General features: G+C 42.5%; 2 protein-coding genes and 3 non-coding genes across 5 annotated transcripts in view; 3 read left to right on the top strand and 2 right to left on the bottom strand.

Moving 5' to 3' along the window:
- LOC126204182 (ankyrin repeat and SAM domain-containing protein 3-like) overlaps window positions 1-21,383 on the bottom strand; it is a 120,220-nt gene extending 98,837 nt beyond the window's left edge. The window contains exon 1 of the mRNA XM_049938586.1: window positions 21,295-21,383. The gene's annotated coding sequence lies outside the window, so the exon portion shown is untranslated. The remainder of the gene's footprint in view (window positions 1-21,294) is intronic.
- Trnal-caa (transfer RNA leucine (anticodon CAA)) lies at window positions 14,027-14,101 on the bottom strand. Its single transcript has one exon. It is a non-coding gene; the product is annotated as a tRNA-Leu (tRNA).
- Window positions 14,116-14,190, top strand: Trnal-caa (transfer RNA leucine (anticodon CAA)). Its single transcript has one exon. It is a non-coding gene; the product is annotated as a tRNA-Leu (tRNA).
- Trnal-caa (transfer RNA leucine (anticodon CAA)) lies at window positions 14,639-14,713 on the top strand. Its single transcript has one exon. It is a non-coding gene; the product is annotated as a tRNA-Leu (tRNA).
- A 4,259-nt stretch (window positions 21,384-25,642) lies between the features above and the next one.
- Window positions 25,643-25,855, top strand: part of LOC126203584 (26S proteasome non-ATPase regulatory subunit 13) — a 48,296-nt gene continuing 48,083 nt past the window's right edge. Inside the window, exon 1 of the mRNA XM_049937946.1 lies at window positions 25,643-25,800. Within this exon, the coding sequence (XP_049793903.1) occupies window positions 25,685-25,800 (116 nt within the window). The 5' untranslated portion in view covers window positions 25,643-25,684. The remainder of the gene's footprint in view (window positions 25,801-25,855) is intronic.

The raw sequence follows: 25,855 nt of genomic DNA, 5'->3' as shown, positions 1-25,855 counted from the left end.
AGGTATGGGAAGGGGAGGCTGGCTAAGCTTATAGGTGACAGTGTAGTGGGTGGTGGTGGTGGTGGTGGTGGTGGTGGTGGTGGTGGTGGTGGTGGTGGTGTCACTCATGGAAAAATTCCATGTAGTAGTTGGTGTTAGAGCTGCACCTTTTTTAGACTGAAGTCAGCTGATAGGTATACCTGCTTAAAGGAAGTGCCTCTAACTAAGGGCTCACCTCCAGAGGATGTAATGTTTCCAAGTAGAGAAGGAATTAGCATATTTCATCAAAATATAAGAGGTATTAGAGATAAAGTTAGTGAACTGCTAATATATGTTAACTCTGAAATTATTGGTATATCAGAGCACCACTTACATAATTTAATAATTCAGAGGCTTCCTTTACCAGGCTACAGATTAGCTGGCTGTTTCTCAAGGAGTTCCTTGCGGGGTGGGGGAGTGGCTCTGTACATAAAAAACAGTATTTCATTTGAGTCCATAGACGTATCACGACACTGCACTGAACAGATATTTGAAAGTTGTGCAGCATTAGTTCAATTTAGTGAAACTAAACTTCTAATTGCTGTTGTTTATAGGTCCCCTAACTCCAACTCAGCTTAAGCTAGAGAGGGTTCTTTATTCACTTTGTAGGAAGTACCAGAAAGTAGTTATATGTGGTGACTTCAATATTAATTTTGTATATGATTGTGCAAGAAAAAGGATGTTAGTAGATCTTCTATATTCATATGATCTGAAGCAAACTGTGTTTTTCCAACTAGGGTCCAGGGGAACAGTAGCACAGTCATAGACAATATTTTTATTCATTCTTCATTACTAGATGGGCATTCTGTTAGTAAAAGGGTGAATGGCCTTTCAGACCATGATGCACAAATTTTAACACCAAAATGTTTTTGTACTCAAACCAATGACATATTTAATTACAAACTACATAGGAAAGTTAATCCAACAGCAATAGAGAGTTTTTTAAAACTTGTCAAGGAACAAGAGTGGCAAGATGTTTATAGTGCCGATAATATAGCCGATAAATACAATGCTTTCCATAACACACTTATCATGCTCTTTGAGAGTTGCTTTCCATTAGAACATTCTAAACGGGGCACTAGCAGTAAAAGGCAGCCCGGGTGGCTGACTAGTGGGATAAGGATATCATGTAGAACAAAGTGGGAATTATATCAAAATGTTAGAAGTAGTCACAATCAAGCTACAGTAGCCCATTACAAACAGTATTGTAAGTTACTTAAAAATATTATTAGCAAGGCAAAAAGTATGTGGTATGCAAATAGAATAGCTAATTCACAAGGTAAAATTAAAGCCATATGGTCAGTTGTGAAGGAAGGAAGGTCGATGATATAAAGTCAGTTCACAGTAATAATATTTCTGTTACTAATAAATCAGATATATGTACAGTATTTAACAATCATTTTCTGAGCATTGCTGGTGAATTAAATAAAAATTTAGTTTCTACAGGAAATCATAAGTTTCTTAGCAAATGCCTTTCCGAGACAAGAGGGAGATTGAGTCAATAATTAAATCACTGAAGACTAAGAACTTTCATGGTTATGATGGAGTGCCTAGCAGAATATTAAAGTACTGTGCTGCACACGTTAGCCCTGTATTTAGCCATATTTGTAATTTTTCCTTTAGGAATGATCATTTTCCTGAGCAATTAAAGTTCTCAGTAGTAAAGCCACTTTATAAAAAGGGAGAAAGGGATAATGTAGATAATTTTAGACCTATTTCTATGCCATCAGTGTTTGCAAAAGTTATCGAAAAGGCTGTGTATGTAAGGTTAATTGATCATTTTATATCAAACGATTTGCTATCAAATGTACTGTTCGGCTTTAGAAGTTGTTTGACAACTGAAAATGCTATATTTTTTCTCTGTGAGGTACTGGATGGGCTAAACAAAAAGCTTCGAACACTTGGCGTATTTTTTGATTTAACAAAGGCATTTGACTGTGTTGATCTCACAATATTGCTCCAGAAGTTGGACCATTACAGCATAAGGGGAGTAGCTCACAATTGGTTCACCTCTTACTGTAGCAACAGGCAGCTAAAGCTCATTATTCACAATGTTGATAACGACTGTGATGTGGGATCTGAGTGGAGTACTTTCAAGTGGGGGGTGCCCCAGGGATCAGTTATATAAATGATATGCCCTCTAGTATTATGGGTAACTCTAAAAATATTTCTGTTTGCTGATGACACTAGCTTGGTAGGAAAGGATATTGTGTGCAACATTGACTCGGTTTCACGCAGTGCAGTACATGACCTCAGTTCATGGCTTGTAGAAAATAAACTAACGTTAAATCACAGTAAGACTCAGTTTTTACAGTTTCTAACACACAATTCAACAAAACCTGTTTTAATCTCACAGGATGGGCATATGATTAGTGAAACTGAACAGTTCAAATTTCTAGGTGTTCAGATAGATAGTAAGCTGTCATGGAAAGCCCAAGTTCAGGATTTTGTTCAAAGACTTAATACTGCCATTTTCACTATTTGAACGGTATCAGAAGTGAGTGATACTTCGACACGTAAATTCATCTACTTTGGTTATTTTCATTCACTTATGTCGTATGGTATTATGTTTTGGAGTAACTCTTCCCATTCTAGAAGGATATTTTTGGCTCAGAAACGGGTTGTTTCAGGCAATAAGTGGTGTGAGTTCACAAACCTCTTGTCGACCTCTGTTCACGAGCCTGGGTATTTTGACATTGGCCTCTCAATATGTATATTCCTTATTGTCATTTCTTGTTACCAATATTAGTTCATTTCCAATAATAAGCAGCTTTCACTAGGTTAATACTTGGCAGAAATCAAACCTCAATTTGGATCGAACTTCCTTAACTCTTATGCAAAAAGGTGTGCAGTATACTGCTGCATCCATTTTCAATAAGCTGCCACTCGAATTCAAAAATCTTAGCAGTAATCCACGCGCTTTCAAATCGAAACTGAAGAGTTTCCTCATGGGTCACTCCTTCTATTCTGTCAAGGAGTTCCTTGAATAATTAAGCTGATTCTTATTGTATTGCTGATAGCGTTTACTTAAACTTATGGACTGACTTTTTTTCAGGTTCATGAACATTTATTTCTATCTGTTATTACTTTTATGTTTTAAGTTCATGTACTGACACATTCCATGATCTTGGAGATTTGTTCCTCAATTTGGTCCTACGGAACTTGACATGTAAATAAATAAATAAACAAACACTAGAATCTCCACCCCGTCCTCAGACGCAGAGCTTGTTGGTAGCAGTGGTGTAGGTTCAACTGCAATTCCCTTGGTCTTGGGGGTCTTCTTTTTGGGTTTCTCTCTCTGCTACTTGGGTTTCTCTGGCTGGGAGAGCTTCACTGATTCAGTCTCAGGGACTGAGGATGATCATGAAGCCCTAGGACCAGCTGCTTTTGGGCACTTCAGCCACTGGCGGGTGTCATCTTTCCCACTAGCAGAAACCTGGGAAGGGAGTGATCCTAGGGATCCCTTCCTAGCAAGTGGAGCTGAAGAAGACTTACGCTTCTCCAACTAAGAAGTGGGGACTGGTGTCCCCGATGGTTGGGGGAGCAGTGCTCCCAAGGTAGGTGGTGCAGGAGCAACAGGGAGGGGAGTGCCCACCACCATCAAGGGGGTAGGGGGTAGGTGTAGTCTTCGGCTCTGAGAGCTGACTGGAATTCGTGGAACTGATGGGGCTACAACTGTTCTCATAGTGGCGGCATAAGAGGTGGTCATAGCCACAGGATGGAGGCACCACAATTTCCTCTTAGCCTCAGTGTAGGTCAGTCGGTCCAGGGTCTTATATTCCATGATTTTCCTTTCTTGCTGTACAATCCTGCAAACTGGTGAGCAAGAGGAATGATGCTCTCCGCAGTTGACACGGATGGGAGGCGAGGCACATGGAGCATTGGGATATGAAGGATGTCTACAATCTTGACATGTGACTCTGGAAGTACAGCGGGACGACATATGGCCGAACTTCCAGCACTTAAAGCACCACATCAGGGGCAGGGTATATGGCTTGACATCACAGCAGCAGACCATCACCTTGACCTTCTCAGGCAATGTGTCACCCTCGAAGGCCAAGATGAAGGCACCGGTGGCAACCTGATTATTCCCCGGACCCATATGGATGTGCCAGACAAAATTAACACCTTGGCGCTCTGAGTTGGCAGCTCATCATCAGACTGCAAAAGAAGGTCCCTGTGGAATATAATACAATGGACCATATTTCAGCTCTTACACGGCATGATGGTAACAGAAACATCCCCCAGGGTGTCACAAGCAAGTAATGCCCATGACTGGGCAGAGGATGCCGTTTTTATCAAGACTGACCCTGATGGCATTCTGGACAAGCTCTCCACCTCCCCATACTTTTCCTATAAATGCTCAACAAAAAACTGAGTCTTCATTGAAACAAAGGAGTCCCCATCAGCTCTCGTACATATGAGATACCGGGGTGACTAAGGTTCACTGCCATCCTTAGCCATGTGTTCCTTGTGCCCAGGGAGGGGAATGATTTAGGGTCATACTTCCTTGCATTGTACTGAGACTTGGAATGCTTAGAGACTGCTGGTGTGCGTGGCCACCAGCAAGTGGTGATGTGGTATGCTTCATTGCGCGTCATCCACCCTGATGCCACCCACTCTGACCAGGGTCCCTTCCCACAGGCGCCACCCAGCTGCAGAAAGGTCACCTGGCAGGATGGCTATTGCCGGGAGTCCCGATGCCCCAGGATGACAGGCGTCTACTCCTTGGCATACATGGGGAGTTAACGGTGCAGGCATCAGCAGAGTGATCCCTGTGTGGTCATGGTCCTACAACCAACAGGGTACATGGCAGCCCAACCACAACAGACTGACTACTGTGCTGGATATCAGATGCAAATGAGCTAAGAAGTCCATTATCGTCATCAGGGCAGAAAGCGATACTACTAAGTGGATGGAGGAGAACACACCCAGGAGGGTAACCTCGCCCAACCGCTGGAGAATGAGCAGAAGTGCAGTTCTACATCGACGAAGGATGTGAGAGGTCTCGGCACATGATGGGCATGATGCAACATGTAAGGTGCCATTCCACAATTGGCTCACTCTTCGGGAAAATTTGGAAAAATTGAGGTCGAACCCGACAGGGGACCATCACATAAAGGCTGAAACCTGTGACACTCCTTTTAGTCACCTCTTATGACAGGCAGGAACACCTCAGGCCTATTCTAACCCACAGACCCGCAGGGAGGGGGGAGGGGGGGGGGCAGATTTAGTAGTTTAGGAAGCATGTTGTCAAAAGGTTGATTGATTGAGAGAGTATGGGACCAAACAGCGAGATCATCAGTCCCGCAATTCCAAAGGGGGTTACATAAGGAAGAGTGTCTGCTAAAAGTGAACGGATTCAGTCAGAGGAGTCAAATTATAGAAGAATGAACATTAAACACACAAAGTATAAGCATAAAATGTGAGACCAAATCTAAAAACTGGAAAAAGGCAGGGGTGGTCATGGGGTCACAAACCGTGAAGACTGCAGGAGGAGTCCCAATCACAACCAACCCACCCCTGCTCCAAGATGAAAGGAGAACCTTATATACGGAAAAAAAACCACTTTCACAGTGGAAACTGAGGACCAGGTCTACCATCCGTGGATCATCCGTTAATATTAAATTTATGGAAACAGGAAGACTATACTTAGCACAAAGGGTCAAAAGAAGGGGACATGCCACCAATATGTGAAATATCGCCAGTCTGGCGGATGATGCTGTAGTATACAGAGAAGTTGCAGCATTAGAAAATTGTAGCGAAATGCAGGAAGATCTGCAGCGGATAGGCAATTGGTGCAGGGAGTGGCAACTGTCCCTTAACATAGACAAATGTAATGTATTGCGAATACATAGAAAGAAGGATCCTTTGTTGTATGATTATATGATAGCGGAAGAAACACTGGTAGCAGTTACTTCTGTAAAATATCTGGGAGTAAGCGTGCGGAACGATTTGAAGTGGAATGATCATATAAAATTAATTGTTGGTAAGGCGGGTACCAGGTTGAGATTCATTGGGAGAGTGCTTAGAAAATGTAGTCCAGCAACAAAGGAGGTGGCTTACAAAACACTCGTTCGACCTATACTTGAGTATTGCTCATCAGTGTGGGATCCGTACCAGATCGGGTTGACGGAGGAGATAGAGAAGATCCAAAGAAGAGCGGCGCGTTTCATCACAGGGTTATTTGGTAACCGTGATAGCGTTACGGAGATGTTTAATAAACTCAAGTGGCAGACTCTGCAAGAGAGGCGCTCTGCATCGCGGTGTAGCTTGCTCGCCAGGTTTCGAGAGGGTGCGTTTCTGGATGAGGTATCGAGTATATTGCTTCCCCCTACTTATACCTCCCGAGGAGATCATGAATGTAAAATTAGAGAGATTAGAGCGCGCACGGAGGCTTTCAGACAGTCGTTCTTCCCGCGAACCATACGCGACTGGAACAGGAATGGGAGGTAATGACAGTGGCACGTAAGGTGCCCTCCGCCACACACCGTTGGGTGGCTTGCGGAGTATGGATGTAGATGTAGACAACCACATTGTGGGGGTGGGTTGTTATGTAGGAGGAAAAAATGGGTGAGCCGGGTATTGTCAATGCATAACTGACATAAAACAATGGACTCCTTCTGAGAGGGGTGGAAAGAAGTGCCCCAACCTGCAGTAGACACCCCTCCAGATGGCATTCCCCTGTTGGGCAAAGAGGGATTTAATGTATATCCGCATATCCACAGCTGGAATCGTGAAAGGGATGGGGAAATGGGGGTGGGGGGGTGTAAGGTAAGTATCCGCTTCTATAGCCAAACGGTCAGCCAATTCATGCCCTGGAATTCCCACATGACTCGGGACCCAGAGAAAGACAACTGAACAGGCAGCACGCTCAAGGGCAGAGAGAAGATCATGGATAGCAGAGACCAAGGGGTGTCGAGAGTAGCATCAATTGAAAGACTGAAGGCTGCTCATGGATTTGGAACAAATTAAAACACACTGGAAAGGGGCCTGAGAAACAAAGGAGGGCCCTGTAAATGGCTAGAAGCTCTGCTGTAAATACACAGATGATCCTGGCAACAAATGGTGCTCAAAGCTGATAGGAGATGTGAAAGTGTATTCCACCTTATCAGTAGTCTTAGAACTATCAGTGTAAAGGATAGTGGCACCCTGGAACTCTGCAAGGATGGCACATACAAGACGCTGGTAAACCATAGGAGCAACAGAGACCTTAGGACCCTGGAAGAGAGAGGTCCTTATTCGTGATCTAGGCACCATCCAAGGAGAGGTATGGGAGGAAAGACATTAGGCACAGTCCAGTGAGTGCAGATGGAGATTCTGGCAGAGGGTAGCGAGACCCGTGCCATCCAGCAATCCCACCCATGGCGGGTGTTAGGAGGGAGACATCCCTCATTGGCAAAGAGCACAGGATATACAGGATGGTCAGAGAATTGGCGAATGGCGACTGCATAAGTAACAAGGAGTTGACTCCTCCTAATGTGTAGGGGGGGGGGGGGGGGGGAATCCCTGCTTCTGTGAGGAGACTATCAACAGGACTAGTGCGGAAGGCACCAATATTCAGATGTACCCCACAATTATGGACAGGGTCAAGGAGTTTCAAAGTGGACAGAGCTGCTGAGCCATAAACCTGACTACCATAATTGAGTCTGGAGAAGACCAGAGCACGGTAAAGATGGAGAAGATTGGAACGGTCTGCACCCCAAGATGCATGGGCCAGGAGGCAGAGAGCATTAAGCTTCCGCATTCATGTAGTCTTTAGGTGATGAATGTGGGGCTGCCATGTCGGCTTGTTATCAAAAATAAGGCCCAAGAAATGGGACTGTGTCACAGCATCAAGGAGCTGGTTGCCTAAGTAAAGTTTTGGATCAGGGTTTGGGTTGATGAGAAAAATGCATACCGGTAACCCACATTTTGGAGGAGGAAAACTGGAAGCCATGGGCTGTGGCCCATGTAGAGGCCCGTTGGATGGCACCTTGGAGCTGGCACTCAGCAGACGCCATCGAGTGGGAGCTGCACCAGATGCATAAATCGTCATCTTACAATGCCGAGGTAACCAGAGGCCCAACAGAGGTCACAATCCCATTTATGGCAATGAGGAAGAGTGTGACACTTAGCACAGAATCCTATGGGATACCATTCTCCTAAATCTGAGGGGTGCTAAGTGAAGTGCCAACTCGAACCTGGAAGAGCCAGTAAGATAAAAACTCACGGATAAAAATCTGAAGGCAACCACGGAAGCCCCAGTCATGGAGGGTAACTAAAATGTGATGGAGCCAAGCCATGTTGTACACCTTATGTAGGTAAAAAAAAAAAAAACTGTGATAAGGTGAACAGCAGTGAGTAGAAGCCTGTCAGATGGCTGATTCCAATCAGCGTAAATGGTCAGTTGGAAATCGCCCTGCCCAGAAGCCACACTAATATGGTGACAAAAGGCCCCAAGATCCGAGAACCAAACATAATCTGGAGTTGACCATCCTTTCAAGCAGTTTACAAAGCACATTTGTAAGGCTAATGGGGCGGTGGCTGTCGAGAGATGTTGGGATTTTCCTGGGCTTAAGGATGGGGATAACTATACTGTCTCGCTATTGTGACAGAAAAGCGCCCATGAGCCAGATGTGATTGAAGACCCTGAGGAGCTGTTGCCTCTGGGGAACATCCAAGTGTTGAATCATCTGATTGTGAATGGAGTCTGGCCCTGTGGCTGTCTCTTGTGAAGAGCTAAGAGCCTGCACCAATCCCCATTCAGTGAAAGGAGCACTATAGGGCTCAACTTGGTGCAGAATGAAATGGAGGGGGAAGGGGGTCTCTTCAACTATGTGTTTCTGCTGGAGAATGGCAGGAGGATAGGAAGTGGAGGACAATGCAATCACAAAGTGTGTTGCAAGGTGTTCTGCAAGGACCAATGGATCAGTGCACAGAGCTCCTTGGATGCTCAGACCCTGGACAGTTGACTGTTGCTGGTGGCCCAGAACACTATGGACCTTCAACAAAACCTGTGATAATGAAGAATAATGTCCCCAGGGAGGAAACACAGCACTCCCAGCATTTCTTTTCATTCCACTTAATAATGTAACGAGCCTTAGCATGAAGAAGTTTAAAAGTGAGGAGATTGCTCTGGGAGGAGTGTCACTTAAATTGCTGCATCACCCGTCAGTGGGCCTGCACAGCAACTGCGACATCCTTGGTCCACCACGGTACAGGCCAATGATGAGGGAGCCCTGTGGATAGGGGGACAGCAGATCCAGCAGCATGAAGAAGAGTGGCAGAGATGCCTTGCATGACTACATCAATGGAATTCGAGAGGAAGGTGTCAAAGCGGACAGCAGACATGTATAAAGGCCAATCGGCCCTGCGGAATGCCCAACATAGGGGCCTGTCTGCCTAGCAGAGCAAGGGAACGATAGTATCATTGGGAAGTGGTTACTGTCACAAAGGTCATCATGGGATGACCAATGTAGGGAAGCCATGAGGGCAGGGGAGGAGATCGCAAGATTGACAGCAGTGAAGGTGCCATGAGCAGCACTGAAGTGGGTAGGGGAAACATCGTTGAGGAGACACAAATCGAAGTCTGTGATAAGTTGGTCGATTATGATACCACGAGCCATTGATGTAACACTCCTCCACAGAGGATTGTGGGCATTGAAATCACCAATGAGGAGAAATGGGGGCGGGAGTTGCTCAAGTAAGGTAGTAAAGGAGGTAGCTTGTGTTGTTGCCCAGGATGACGATTACATGAATATTTTGTCAGGATTTGTAAGCGGTGGGTCCTTGAGGTACGGCAATATGCAAACACGAGAAGTAAGTTTAAACAGTTTTATTAACGAAGGCAGATTATAAAACACACACACTACGCACACTCATCATCACTGTGCCTGACATCCTAACACCGGCTAATTACGGTCGTATCGAAAGGCTCCATGGTGAGCTAAGAAAAAGAGATATTTGTGCCCGAGTCTGTGCTAGTTAACACTGCACGGTGTTGACAGCAGCCACAGGCATTACTCTCTGTCGCAGTGTGGCTGGACGCGAGTCTACTGACAAAGCAAATTATCAGCATTCCAGACAGGTTGGCTGGCATGTGCGTGTTAACGTACTGTACAAATGCGTGCAATCCATAGACCCTTACAGTAGATAGTGCAACATAAGCAAGTGGGCTACCTGGAGGGAGGTAGACATTGAAAATGGTCTGTAATCTAACCGCTATGACTTCCAAGGTGGTACGTAGGGGGATCCAGTCACTAAGGACATCGGAGCAAACCAAAGTGCAGACCCCACCAGATGTTATCCCAGGGCCAGCACAGTTCCGACAGAATGTCTGATAACGTAAAGTGGGAGAGTGGTCGTCACTTAGATGCATTTCTTGGGGAACAAGACAGAATGCAGAATACGAGGAGCCAAGATGTTGCATTTCCGGCAGGTGGCGATAGTAGCCTTTGCAGTTCCACTGGATGATGGTGTAGTGCGACTCCAAGGTAGGCATGAAGGAGCTAAGGAGGAGGTCAGGTCACTTGGTCAGTAGTTGTCACTGACAAGGATGGGGTGACATCCATAAATAAGATGTCAGGTTGCAAGAGGGGAGTTGGCACCTCTGGGGGCACCAGTGATGCCTTCTCTTGGGATTTATGTTTTTTCTTCTCTTTCTGAGGTGGAGGAGGACAGAATACAGGGGGAGTACAAGCGTCTGCAAGATCAGGAACTGAAACAGAGCGGGCAACCTTAGAGCCCACAGATGGTGCTCCTCATGGCCGAGTTGTGGTAACAGTCTTCTGGCCTGAGACACACTGGGGAGAGGGTTCCCGGGAAGGAGCCCGATCACTGACAGATGCCGAAGAAGGGGAGCACTTCTTCAGCTGGGGTGGGGGAGCCACTCCCTGATGGGAGGTCATGGGAACGGCAGGGGAGGTGGAGGGGAGAGCAGGGTGGGGCTGGTGTAAGGACGAGGAGGAGTAGGAGTAAAGGAAGCAACAGAGGCAAAAGTTGAAGATAGTGACACGGGATGGAGTGTCTCATACTTTTGGCGAGCCTCAGTGTAAAACAGGCGATCCAGGGACTTATATTCTTGTATCTTCTTTTTTCTCTTGTAAGCCTGGCAACCTGGTGAGTGAGGGGAGTGGTGGTCAGCACAATTAACACACACAGGCGGTGGAAGACAAGGGGTTCCCTCATGAACGGGATGGCCACAGTCACCACACAAATGGTCCGCTGTACAGCAGGAAGACATATGCCCAAAACACAAGCACCAAATAGGTGGAGGGATGAACGGCTTCACGTCACATCTGTAGCACATAACCTTGACCTTCTCTGGGAGGGTATCCCCCTCGATAGCCAGGATGAAGAGGCCAGTATCGGTGCAGTTGTCTTTGCGACCCTTCTGCACACGTCAAACAAAATTAATGCTGTGCCACGTCAGATTAGTCCAGAGTTCCTCATCAGTGTGCAGGGTGAGGTCCCTATGAAAAATGACTCCTTGGACCATATTCAGAGATTGGTGAGGAGTGATGGACACTGGGACATTGCCAAGACGATCACAGAAATGAAGAGCTGTGGATTTGGTGGCAGAAGAAGCTTTGATCAACAGGGAGCCCAACCGAATCTTGTCCTCTATATTTTCCATGGAAGAAAAAAAAAAAAAAAGGCTTTGTGGTGGTGAACGTGTCCCCATCTGTCCTAATACAGACGAGGTAATGGGGAAAAGGTTTCAGCCCAAGATGGTGAGCCTGGCCCTCCTCCCATGGGGTAGCCAGGGAAGGGAAGGCTGACAGGTCATATGAGACAGCATTTAAGGATCCTTCACCATTCAAAGAGACGACCGTGTGAGAACAGCCAGATTTTTGCAGCTTGATATGCTTCATGTGCCAAGTATCCGTCCTGATACCACCCACTCCCCATGGGTGCCAGCCAGCCACAGCAAGGGCCGTCTGGCACGGCGGCCATTTTTGGAAGTTCCAATGCTCCAAGAAGACAAGCAACCACTCCTTGGCATACATGGCGACAGACTCGGGTATCAGTAGTGTGATCCCTGTATTGTCAGGGGGCTCAGCTATATAGGTACATAACAGCCCCACCACATGGACTGGCTACACGTGCTGGTGACCTAGCAAGGTGGAAGAGGGCTACAGTGGAGAGGAATCCACACCGTAGATGCTAGGGAGGGAGTTCTTCCCCATATGGAGGTCAAACCTCAAGTGGGGACGAAAACGTCAAAAGGGTGAAAGAACCGGCAAAAGGAACAAAATTGCAACCAATACAGGAAACCAGGGAAATAGCAAGGTTGACAAAGCAGAACACCGAGAGAGGGAAGGAGGTGGCAACGGGAAGGAGTGGGGATAGGGAGGGAGGGAGGGGGCAGGGAGAAGGAACGGCAGCTAGGGAGTGAAGAAAGAGCTGCAATAGCTTGGGGTCTGTATGCGCCACGCACGAACTGTGAGCGCCATGGGGGAGGGGGAGGCCAAAAAGGTTAATGAAGCACAGTAAAAGGCCTACAATTTACTAAGAGGACGTGGTTTCAATGACGAACTTCATTACTGCTTATAACTGTTTTTATGTAAGTAAGTAATGCAAGGCTGCCACTTTCAATTTAATGACAAAGAGGAGAGTTTTTTTAAAAAAAACTTTGGTGGAAGTTTTAGTTAAATAATTTTATTGTTAACACAAGTGCATGTCCAGATTGAACCAGTGACCATTATTAAAGTGCTTTAACTTACATGAGTGAAGCTGTTCTGCTCATTTTAAACACACTATACTTTCTTCTTTATTCTTCACTGTACTGAGCTTTCAAATCACTATTATAGTATAGTGATCATAGAGGAAATTATGTTAACGTTATTACTAAGTATAACAACTTCTGCACATTTAGTTAACACTTTCATGGTTAACATTCCTCTAATTTTACTGAAAGTGGAAGGTTTAGTTTTCAGTAAATTTAACACATTTAGCTTTACTGTTGTATAACCTCACACTGACTTCTATATAACAAAAAGATTTCCAAATACATGCAAGTATTGAGTGGTACCCTCTGTCCACTTATCTAGCCTCTTGGGCATTTGCAGAGTTGACAAACATGTGGTTACAAGACAGGAGGACAAGCAGAACATTAAAAATCATCCACATACAGAGCGCATTCCACAAGACCTTATAGTATGATTGAAGCTTTTAAAATACAACAGGAAAAGTAGCACTTAAAATACATCCCAGCGCACATCATTTTCCTGAATAAAATGATCTGAGAAGATGCATCCCACTTTGCACCTAAACTATCAATCACTTAGAAAGAGTAATAAAATGATGAGCATTACAAATCCTCTGTTGCATAGTCGTCTTAAGATATTGTCCCTCCAAGTATAAGGGGCGATCAGAAAGTTTCCGCTTGAGGGCATTGCTGCAGTGTATATGCAACGTACTGTGACTTCAGTGTGCGTATATAAGTGCCAATATGTAGGCATGGGATCTGCATGACATTCATGTCTTTCTGGCACACGTGCAGTAAATGTCGAAATGTGAACCAATGCAATGTTATTAGCAAACTCATCCAAATAGGACCAATGTGCTGCCAAAAGACAAACACACCAATGGAGAATGTGTATGGGGCAGCATATCTGGTGTAAACTACCAAGTTTTGTGCTGGTCGCAATTCGACACAAGATGCTGGTCAATCTGGCTTCATCCAACTCAAGTGGGAGACATTCACGCACCCACCCTATAGTGATGATCTCTCCCTACATGATTTTCACATCTTTGGTCCCTTGTAGAAGACCTCGAGGGGTTGACAATTTGTGTCAGACATGGATGAGCAGCAAGCAGTTGAATTGGTCAAGAAAACCACTGTAGTACGGAATTTTGAAAAAAGCTGTTTTAGAAGAAAAATACTAGGAAATAAGAAAGTCTGTTCATATGAACTAGTAGCATAGATGCCCCTTGATTGGTATATGCATTAATTCCAGAATGAGATTTTCACTCTGCAGCGGAGTGTGCGCTGATATGAAACTTCCTGGTAGACTAAAACTGTGTGCCCGACCGAGACTCGAACTCGGGACCTTTGCCTTTTGCGGGCAAGTGCTCTACCAACTGAGCTACCGAAGCACGACTCATGCCTCGTGCTTCGGTAGCTCAGTTGGTAGAGCACTTGCCCGCAAAAGGCAAAGGTCCCGAGTTCGAGTCTCGGTCGGGCACACAGTTTTAATCTACCAGGAAGTTTCATATCAGCGCACACTCCGCTGCAGAGTGAAAATCTCATTCTGGAAACATCCCCCAGGCTGTGGCTAAGCCATGTCTCCGCAATATCCTTTCTTTCAGGAGTGCTAGTTCTGCAAGGTTCAGGGCCCGCATCTCGTGGTCGTGCGGTAGCGTTCTCGCTTCCCACGCCCGGGTTCCCGGGTTCGATTCCCGGCGGGGTCAGGGATTTTCTCTGCCTCGTGATGGCTGGGTGTTGTGTGCTGTCCTTAGGTTAGTTAGGTTTAAGTAGTTCTAAGTTCTAGGGGACTGATGACCATAGCTGTTAAGTCCCATAGTGCTCACAGCCATTTTTTCTGCAAGGTTCGCAGGAGAGCTTCTGTAAAGTTTGGAAGGTAGGAGACGAGGTACTGGCAGAAGTAAAGCTGTGAGTACCGGGCGTGAGTCGTGCTTCGGTAGCTCAGTTGGTAGAGCGCTTGCCCGCAAAAGGCAAAGGTCCCGAGTTCGAGTCTCGGTCGGGCACACAGTTTTAATCTACCAGGAAGTTTCATATGCATTAATTATTACAAAAATACTAATAGATGCAGTGTTATGGATGTTATAATGTGAAAACATCCACCCCAAAAAAAATGGTTTCATAAGAAAAAGGCACAGAACAAAATGTTGATATTTTGCCACATTAGTGAATTAAATGTCACAAAAATGACCCTAAGCCACAGAAAATGAAAACAACACTTAAACTCGTAAAAGAAACATGTGAATATATCGGAAAAGCTACATAAAATGTGTTTTCACTCAGTCATCATCATGTGCTGTGCTACTGTCAGCAGTGCAGCTCAAAAGTTCCTTGTAGAATTCCATATGCTCATTTGGAATGTAATGCTGTATATTTTCTAAGTCTTAAATTTTTGTACTTTAATTCACACTTGCCTTGCTAGAGAGGCAGGGTTTTTTGGTGAAAGAACAGCTTTTCTCTGATGCTCAACAAAGAATGTGTGGTCCACTAACCAATTAATACAATTGATCCTTTTTTAGAAACCCAGCTCTGACAAGTACCCAAAGTGAAAGAAGCTGCTGATTGCAGAGTTATAACTGTCAACTCTTGTTTCTTCAAAAACTGTCATCTTACAATATCATATCTACCAACCTTTAAAGTCTATAATGTCAGATTTGTCAGCTTCTATAACTATAAATTTCCAGGTTTTGTTCTACTTTTTAGAATGCGACTTATTTGATCAACCGTGAATATCCTGTCTCTCTGTCAAAGCTTCTTTGAACTGACACCAAAGTATTGATCGTATGGCAAAAAGCTGTGTCCTCTTACTGGAAAATATGTTGAATAAGTCTGAAATGTCCAGAATCTGTCAAAGTAGGAATCTAGACAGTGTTTGGTTTTTGTTCTGTCCCTTGCAGTTATCATAGAACAGTCGAAGCTCTGATATTTTCAGGATAGCCTTCAGATAATCAAAAAGGAACAGACTTCATTGGCACCCTTTCCACCAGTTCCTTCAAAATAAATACACAAAGTGCATGAGCCCTTATTTGTGTCCTGAATGTTTGCACTCACCGGACCACTGGCTACTGTTCAATTTCAAAAGGACGTATGTCAATGACTTATGCATATTTAAAACAAAATGTAATTTTCAGTTCCATGTTAGAAGGCAACCAAATATGTGAAAGATGCCCTTTAAAACACAAATGATAGATCTATGCTCATAGTTTATGAATCACTATAAAACATGCTGTAGCCAAAGTCGTGACTTACACTCTTTTAAAAAAGACCAATTCAGTTACAGACTTCTTCACACAGCAGTACATGTGTTTTACCATATGGGTATATTCAATTTGCTATGTCAGTGGGACTGCCTCAATGCTCACGGCAATTTCCCTGACTGGCATACTGATTCTGGACTGTACAATCTTCAAATGGAAACTTTTTGATTGCCCCTTATAGTATAATGGTCAAAAAATGTATCAATGAGGAATCACAAAGGAAAGTCTTGTATTGTCACTTGCAGGTGAATGAGCTTGTCAGCTACAGAGTGATACCTTCTTAATCCACACTAGAAGTGACTGAAGATTTCTTTTTCCCCAGAGTTTATAAAAGGATGCTGTTGATAATGTGTTCAAGCATTTTTCTGCTACAATTGGCAAGAAAAACACTTAACACTTTGAGACATGACGCTTCTGATTTTATTAGAGGGATCATGATAGCTTCACTCTGGTAGTTGTGATACTGTCTTCACAATCTTAAAGGCTGCTACATTCGTTTTTGGTAGCCAGGATGTTACCATTCACTTTGGCACAAATGCGTCTTTAACTGTTGACATATTCATTATTTCCAGGAGACTGACAGCCTCTTTGCTGTTCTGAGGTCTGTGGGATGCATACTTCAGCAGTGCAATGGACAACACTTTCAATATTGTTAGATGTCTGTACATTGCCCAATTTTCAGTGCTTAACCATTTTGGCAGTTTCCTTTCAGGAACTGCCCTATGAGGTTTAACAAGATTGGTAAGTGGCCATTCAACTATAAATTTGTAAAAACTTACCACTCAGCTGTGGCCACATGGGCAAGTAAACAAATGGAAAGGTCTGTGGTAGAACAAGATTCTGTTGCATAGTTTAAGTGCATCGCTTGGTCTCTAAGAGGCATCTGTCCTCTGACGAGATGAGAACCAAGCATTTGGCCACTAGGATAAGTGCTTTGGAGTCCCAGAGATCAAAGGAATTAAATTCCCAGGGAGGAGGAATAGATGAGGTAGTTCTCTAATTTGCAGAGCCTCTGTCAAGTGGACTTGATTGTCATAGACTCATAGACTCACTGACTACACTGATCTCATCCAATGTGTGAATAGCTAATGGAAAAAGATCGTCTGATGGCTCCCACAAGAGCCTCCAGCCAGTAAATCTACTATTATGCCCCAGACTGTATTTCAGCTGGTCATTCCATGAAATACAATGAAACAGAAATTTTGGCCCATACTCCTCTAACTTTTGCAACTCCTATCAATGAATCAGTGGAGATTCAACTGGATGTGGCCCTTGTCAATCAGGATGACCGTTTCTAATTGCATAATTTACGGAATACTGTTACAGGAAAACTTCATGCTCTGTGTAGTCAGCATCATTCTGCAATTTTACAATGTGAAGCAATTGATTCAATATTGACAAATCAAGCTTTCATCAAGGACAGCACTCAGCAGTGCACAGACTTTCAGCAGATGCACATGTGCTCTAACAAACTTACACAGTGATAGCTTTGTAAACTATAAATTTTAAGCAGGAGACCTCGGTGCACTTTCACCCGAAGATGACACAAAAACAAAGCACAAAATATTGAGGCAGCAAATTACCCCATCCTGCTGTGTGACCAAAATTTCATTTTACTACAAAGTTATTTTCACAGTCTGACAGCAAAAATGCTCTAATCGACCAGCTTTTAAGGGATGGTCTTTGTATTTCCTGCAGTTTACTCTACTTGTCTGCAATTTAACTCCATATTCTTCTGATGCAATAGGAAAAAATTGCCTTGACTGCATGGTGTACATATCATTAGCTTTGGAGCAGGTATGGGCAATGGTACATTTATTACCTTGCATATACTGGTATTTGTGCATTTCCTTGATCTCAGTAGAGACATTCTCTTACGTTGCCATTTCTTCAGGGTTTCGATCAAAGAGGTTATATAGCTTTTGAGACTGCATCGCCTGAAATGCTCACTTTATTTCACTGTAGTGGATTTACTTTCAGCTGCTTGGCATATACCATGCATTCTCAGCTCCAAATGGGATTACCTTACTGGTAATTAATATGGTTGACTGCTGCACACTTAATATGGATGTTTCACTGCCAGGCCAGACACACAGTGTGAGGTTCTGCTGTGGATGCCGGCAGCAGTCAGTGTGTTAATATAGTTTAATTATGCAGGATTACATGGGGACTCTGTTTCATGAATTGCTGATCCACATCCGTCATAAGTTAGTTCACATGTATATGAAACAGTGATGTGCCCAAATCTCTGGCATTTGAAGCACCTCTTTGGCTTTTGAATATAGGTCACAAACTTAACACATAGCGCCAGTATTTGTATGTCGTGGAAATGTATCTGTTTTAAGTGATAAGTAAATGCCTCTGTTTTCTCCAGTATGACATTTTCTTTTCATACTTTTTTTATTTCTGCAACATCCACTTCTGACCACTCTTCATTCAACTTTCACAGCTGTTTTGATGGTATCACAGCACAACACATTTGTAGGAATTAAAACTAGGAGTACCAATTTTGATTTCCAAGGGTAATCTAGTTTTGTAATTTATATCGAAAATTTTGAAAAAATTATTTATCATGGTTTTTTTTTCACTTATTTCTAGAACTGTTTTAAGTTTTTTTTTAGCTGAACTTAATCAAAAATTTAAATATAATGGAGGTGTTCAAAGTGACATCCCCCTTAGCAGATGCAATTTTTTACAACAAATCTCATACTCAGTATTTTCAGGTTCTGTGCCTTCCTTACCCATCACCAATTCTCTAAAAAGTATCTCGTTAATAAAAGCCAACAACTATTGATAAAATTTATATTTTAGTTTTTTTATTTTTGTGATGCTGATGAAGTAAAACCCCACCTTCCAAAGGCTGTATATGTTTTTGAAAATGTGTGTATTGCTGGACTCAAGTGTCGTGCAACTCACAGTGGGATTGAGATCCAGCTTATTAGTTATTTGTAGCTTGTTGATCTGATGCAGCCCCAGTCAGAAGAGTGTCTTCACTACTTCTTGATTTTAAGAAAGGTCATGTTTTTTTTAAAAAAAAAAATGAAGGACTACTTTTTTACCTAGTAACAGCAAATTTATGTTGCAAAGATGTGCTCAGTTATTATTCATAGTTTTACTTCGTTTGAGACCTGATGAGGTCGATATCACTCTTGAGTTCACTTGGTTGGGTCTACTCAAACTATTGGGAATGTTAATAGCCTGTTGCCAAGTTCAATGAAATTCCAGTAACTAGTTAAGAATATACGAGTTAACTCAAACAGAACCCCACTTGCCTGAGCAAGCCTTGTACAACTAAGGTGGAGAGTTTGTCCAGAGACTGCCCATGAAAGATTATTTTGTCTCAAGCCATCCATTCCACTGGCATATAACACCATCTTGAGATTTTATTTAATGGAGGTTTGTTCAGTCCTCCTGGTCCAGGCTGTTAGGCCAACATTTCACTGGTGCACCACATGATTGTTGCTGAAGAATGCCCATAGCTCAAGGTTACAGAAGAGAACCACAGCCACACCTCAGGCACACTGGGTTCATCAGACCCATACCTGAACTAGACTTGCCAAGTTCCCCTGGGGTGCTCACCATTTAGTACAACTCGGGAGGCACCTGAAGCCTCCCTCGTATAATGCATATTGCATTATGGACTGATCTTCTCGTACAACTCAGACCCCTATCCAAAAGTAACATACCGGTACATTAAAAAACTGCCTGGCTATTTGTCACAAACTATAATCATTTAGTGAATATTTCATTCCGTTGAAAACAATTCCAATATTTTACACTCTTAATCTGTTATTTGTACATCCAGGCTCCTCGTTGTAGAATATAATTTTTTAGTTTTACTTTTAATTACTCCACAGATGTTTAGCAATTTACAAAAAAGGATTGCAAAGACAAGGAGGCTACCGTGACATTACAAATGTCACGATGTTGCGCAATAATACACCATGCGCCCGAGTTGCCAATTCGTTTATTCCATCATTCAGTATAAGATTAACCACAGTTTACACAAGAGAATGGAAGCGAACACAAGTTGATGAGCGTCTGTGGGCAGTTTACCAGTGTGCCCTGCCATTCGTTTCTACACGGTCGCCCGTATAGACTATATAGGAGGCTAGTATTTAAATAAGATTATTTTGTATGGCGAACGTGCTTTTTTTCGTGAAACAAAATAGCACACGAAAAGGGAATGTACCGTACTGCCGATTTGTACGTAAGCGTAAAATGCGTGGAGACAGTGCACTTGATATTGAATTGTAGCTCCAGCTATATAATTCCAAAAACTTTGTACATATTTCCGATGACGCTTCTCTTATTGTATTTGAGGGCGGAATTTAAAAGCATAACACTAATTTGCATAACTCATAAATCTTAAGTTATGGCCACACGACGATCTCTCCCACGCGCGTACTCTATCAGCACAAGTTTGCCCACACGTTACGACATTGCTCAAGCCATCTGCTTTGGCTTCCCTTTTTTGCTTGTGCTGCGTTTATTGCGATGAAAAGGCGTCCGAAAACTAAAACTCAAAAGCGACTGTAGGTAAAGAAGAGTCTAAATAACAGATGTAAGAGACGAAGTGACAACGTTTAGTTTGCAAATTTCAGAAGGGTGCCACAGCGAGATTAAGATTTTCTACCGGGGAAACTGCAGCGATATGACTAGCAACTAAATTTCTTTAGTAATTGGCTACTTATATACGAGTTTAAACTATTTCTTTCAAAACAAAGCAAACATTTCAATGATTATCCCTGAAACTAGGAAATACTTAAGGGAAGTTCTTAATCTTCATGTGAAGGTTAATTAACTTTAGACGCGTCATTTGCACTTCATAACAAATTTGTTTACACAGATTTTATCATGAAATATACGAAGATTAACATCCTCGGATTCGACAAATTTGGGAGTTTCACAGACCGCAGAATCCACTAGAACGGAGGTTATGTTTTCCAATTTCGTATTTTTTGGATCATCAATGCTCTCCATTCCTGTTTCTAGTAGTTTGTTGAAGAGCTACACAAACCCTATAATTTCTTGTTCTCAGATGTCAAGCTCTTCAGTGGCTGTGCTATCAAGTCGCCAGAAGATAAATATTCGTCCACAGCTTTCATGCAACCTCGTTATACAATTCTGGCTTAGTCCTTTTTTTCTACTTAGAATCTTACGGTATCTTATACTTCACGGCAATACAGATACTTTTTATCTAATAATTGGCACCACATCCCAAATTTTTATTTAAATCTTTAGAAGCGGTATGACTTTTAGCACGCTTTCCTTTGAACCTACAGACATTAGGCCAAACTGCTCATAAATCGCATTACAGCATAACCTCACCACACTAGCCAGACAAACACCCAACAGGCCCTCTGCCTGTCTGCATCTAAGTGGATACTTTTATGTAACTGTTTCGCTTTTCACTAGTTGCTACATCTCATAGTTCGTGTTTTCTATTGTGGCATATGCTATGCACTCAGTGATTAAAGTACGGCACCGGTGTGTTATAAGGAAGGTGTCAAAGTACAATTAATGAAATGTGGAATGTACGTACAACCCCTCACAGGCTACTTGATAAAATCTATTAAGTAGTTTCATAGACGGGCGTTAGCGTGGCTCTCTAGTACCTACATCAAAATATCTTTACAAGCCAATGATAGTTCCATGTAATTACTGGCTACCATGAACGTAAGCAAGGAGAATGATCAGGTGTTTTGTACTTTTTTTTTATTTTAACCAGCATAACATACATTCGTACATTTTACGTTTTTATTCTCAGGGAAATTTATTATGCTGTTCCTTTCCAGTAAAAACCAGTGCAAAGCCTGAATTTATACGCTCCGTTTCTCCCTGATTGAAGTACCTAATGAATTTATTGTCAATCACGTCCCTAGTTCAACCTTTTCAAAGCGTCGGCAGCAACTTTTTTTGTATTTGTGCCATGGATCTCTCTACTCCCAAAAGCACATATGATATCTCATTCTTCTGCTGCCAATTCATTCTCATTCGAATCACTCCATTAGTCACGTAACTCTTGCTCGCTCTCTTCGATCCGCCGTAGCCCACTCCATTCGGCTATATTAAAGTGCGAGTTTCGCAGCTCTTCTTGAGGACCTGCCATTCGGGACAGCCGGCATAGGGTTGCGCTGGCGTTGCCGATTGGCTAATGCCCATGATGTCAAGTAAGATGCAGTCTGCTCACTGGACCTATATAGTACTGTGAGCCTTTGTATCTACAGTATTCAAAACTAATTTCCTAGCGTAGTGTGTCAAGTGTTCCGCATATTTTCAACCAAGTGACATACTGAATGAATCTACGAAACTCCTCGTTATCACGAGAGCATTGTTTTTCTTGTTTCCGTGGTGCATTTGATCAGAAACTTCAGGTGTTTTCGGTACACGAAGAAAACGCCTGTGACAAAATCGTGCCCAATTTCCAGGTGCAAATTAGATATGGAAACCCTGTAGCATTGCGAGTAACAAGGGATTACTATACAGAGTTCGAAATTAGACACTGCAACCTTCTGAAAAAATGCGGAAGACTAAATGAACGAAAAATTTAAGGATTGTAAAGTAGTGTGTATTGAAAGTGTGCTTCTATAAAGGAGACTTACTTAGCAAACGCTCGTGCGTTCCGTTCTTTAATATTTCTCAAGCATGTAAGATCTACACCAAATAGTCTTAACAGACCGTACTAATCGAACTATAGACCTGCACTATTCCAGTTTAGCGTAGACTCCTGTACCAGGGTCAAAGGGGCATTTGCCACGTTAACAAGTCGTTGTTTAAAGTAAAGGTGGCAATAAATTTTTAAAAATCATGGCATCAATGTGGGACTGAAGCCTAGACAACGTGTTAGAAGCGACTTATTTACTGAGTGCCACCTAACCCGATAGGTACTACCCATTTAACATGCACAATCAGCCGTTTACAGGTTGGAGAACTTACTACTTAAAAAAAAAAAAAAAAAAAAAAAAAGTAATTCGCGAGAATGACTTTTGCAGATTCTGAGCTATGAAAGAAAAAAGGCAGCAATACCGCCCAAAATTGCATTGAAAGTGTCTAAGTATAAAGAGCTCCTTCTTTCATCTGCTAGAATAGCTACCATCGTGTAGGATCAGGGAGAAGTTATTCTAGATCACGGTAACTCGACTACAGACAGCTGTGCCTTCGATAGTCCAGGATACACAGTAAATCGCTACCGAACTGCGAGTTACCATGTTTGCTATAACCTTATATTCATCTCTTTAGTAGCATTAACTATATAAAAATTCCAGCAGAAAATGTAAAATAACAGCAGTAGAGACAGCAAGTAAAACAGGAGTAGGCAAGTGTTGGACACACGTGAGCAGCTACTGCCACAATTTTAGAACAATTGTAAGTAGGAGTTCTCGGAAGGCGGGCGGGTGTAGTCACGTGATAATTTCAAGGCCGAAACGTCGGCGCGGCTCGGAGGGAGGGGGGGGGGGGGTTTCTGGCACGAAACACTCCTTTACGTGATACTAAGATAACTGGTACATCCACCACATTAAATAAATAGAAAGTCGCAATGCGCGGCAGACAGTGGATATCGTTATCGCTACAGAATAAACCACGTTCACAGAGCATGTGATTCGAACCAATATTTATTAAAGTAACAGGTAGTTACTGTTTTGTATACTTAAAATATTGTAGAGTCGTATTGGAGCACGTTGTGACCGTTATCCTGTTTGCCGCTTTCAGCAGTGGCGGGGAAGAGGCTTAGTTCCAGTCTTAACATTAGCAATGTTTATTGCACATGGAACGCCATCTTCTAGATTTCCCCCAAGGGAGTGAAAATTCCCTTCAAAAATAGAAAACAAGCACAAGTAATTATTATGAATAATTTCCATGAATTCTGTTACGAATTCAATTCTCAATAATCTGAAACTGTATGTTATATTTCAATGTGTAACAAATATCAAGAAAATGGGACAAGTTCTGTCACTGTTAGAGTATCCCAATAACCATTTTACTTGTCTTATTACAGCTCCCAGGAATATCGCAGAACTTTTGTTATTCTTTGTTTTCAGAGTCGTGATTCAGTGGAATGGGTAATACTTTTTTCATGGATTAATTTTTATATAATATGGAGTCTCCCCGTGCAAAAGATTCGTTTTAGAAACTTAAGGCTTTAGTACTTTTCGCTGTAGAGTGTCTGCAGGTACTTTCAGAGCCGACCCGTTTGATCACGGTGGGGCTAGGTTCACATTTTCTGACTATAAAACCTTTATCAGCTTGTGACGTCAGCATTGTTAATAAATATATAAAATCCAACTTTTACTCAACTGTAAACAAAATTCAAAATATTTTTGTTGAGCACCGATCACTTGGTAAATGCGGAAAGATATTACGCAAACAGGGGGTAAATTAGATAGTATAGGTGCAAATGTTTTAGTTTCTTTATGCTCAAGGCGTCTATTTTACTCTCCAGCTTTTTTTTTTTAAGAAAAAGAGGCAAATAAAGAATTTTGTTGTTTCAGATGGGTACAGTATGTCACTTTTTAGTTTGTACAAGTAACCTACCAAATTTACATTTTCAATAACGCTAAAAATTCCAATGAATTGACCCAAATAATGCATATTGAGATGATCTTCGCACCAAGGCAAAGGAGCTGTATAGTAAAAGATAACTAACACTGATCGACTCTTTCAACCAGCAGGAAGTATACTTCACAATTTCCTGATATCACAGTTTTGTGACTGCCACCAGGGACTAAACTAGAGCCTTTGCCTCTGGCATACAATTTTAATCTGTCGAGATGTAATTAAACTGATACAAAGAACACTCTGCACTCCACGAGTTTCTATATTGTTACTGATCACGTTAATCATTAGCGGTGCTAATACCTTGCTAAAGCTGCGTCAATTCCACCACAGTCACCAAGGCTGGCCGCTGTATGAATGTCCATCAAAACTACTTCTTCCGAAGTGAGCCAGTAGTTCTGAACACAGCATTTAATCGTATTTGACATATCGCTGAAGAATTCCCTGTATATGTTTACATGAATGTCACGCTTCTTTTCCTTTCTCTTCTCACTTGGCTGATCTTCCAACGATAAAATTCTTGGTAGACCATGAGACACTGTATCTGTTTCCTTTGAAGTACTCAAGCTAGTCACTTTTGTTCTCATATTATATAGTATCAAGTCTACATGAGAAATTTTTTTAACATTTGCATTCATAATCTGACAGATTATACGACCGGACTGACGTAAATAAAGTTAAACTGGCACTAACTTGTCGGGCAATTTCTTCTACCGCGTAATCTCTTATTTTAACTGCCAAGCAGGACTACAACTCTAAACACGCGTAGACATTCATACAACATTATCTATACTAAGCTGTAGCGAATGCAGACTACTGCTTCACATGTACGAGAGTCACTGAAATGGAACGGCCCATAGGTCTCCTCGGGCGTTCATATGTGTGGAAATGATGGATACTAAAATCTACGAATCGATCGTTAATTAGTGTAAGAATATTAAAATTTCAGAAGTTGTGGACGTTTATTTAGCAATTCGTTATGAAATAGGTAATGAATGATTCCATGTGAATAAAATTGTTTGCCTAATGACATTATTGACTCTATGGACTATGAGTATTAGGAATATTTTAGCACTTATTTGCTCTGGCTCAAATTGTCGATATGTGTTGATGTCGATAGCCAGTGCTTACACAGTTCAAAATATGCAACGTGATTGTTAGAAACATGGCGACTGTAGCTGTGAAAGATGTTAGTAATTACTTATCAACCAAACAACGAGAAGAATCTAGTAAAGAAGTCGCGTCAGTTTGGGCTCAGCTTGAGGATTTATACAACAGAAGGTTAGAACCGACCTATACGAGTCTTAAATGTTATTATTACTCAGTGACTTGGTTA

This window comes from Schistocerca nitens, chromosome 9, assembly GCF_023898315.1.
Source record: "Schistocerca nitens isolate TAMUIC-IGC-003100 chromosome 9, iqSchNite1.1, whole genome shotgun sequence".
Lineage (NCBI taxonomy): Eukaryota > Metazoa > Arthropoda > Insecta > Orthoptera > Acrididae > Schistocerca > Schistocerca nitens.
This window is presented reverse-complemented; position numbering and strand designations above follow the sequence as displayed.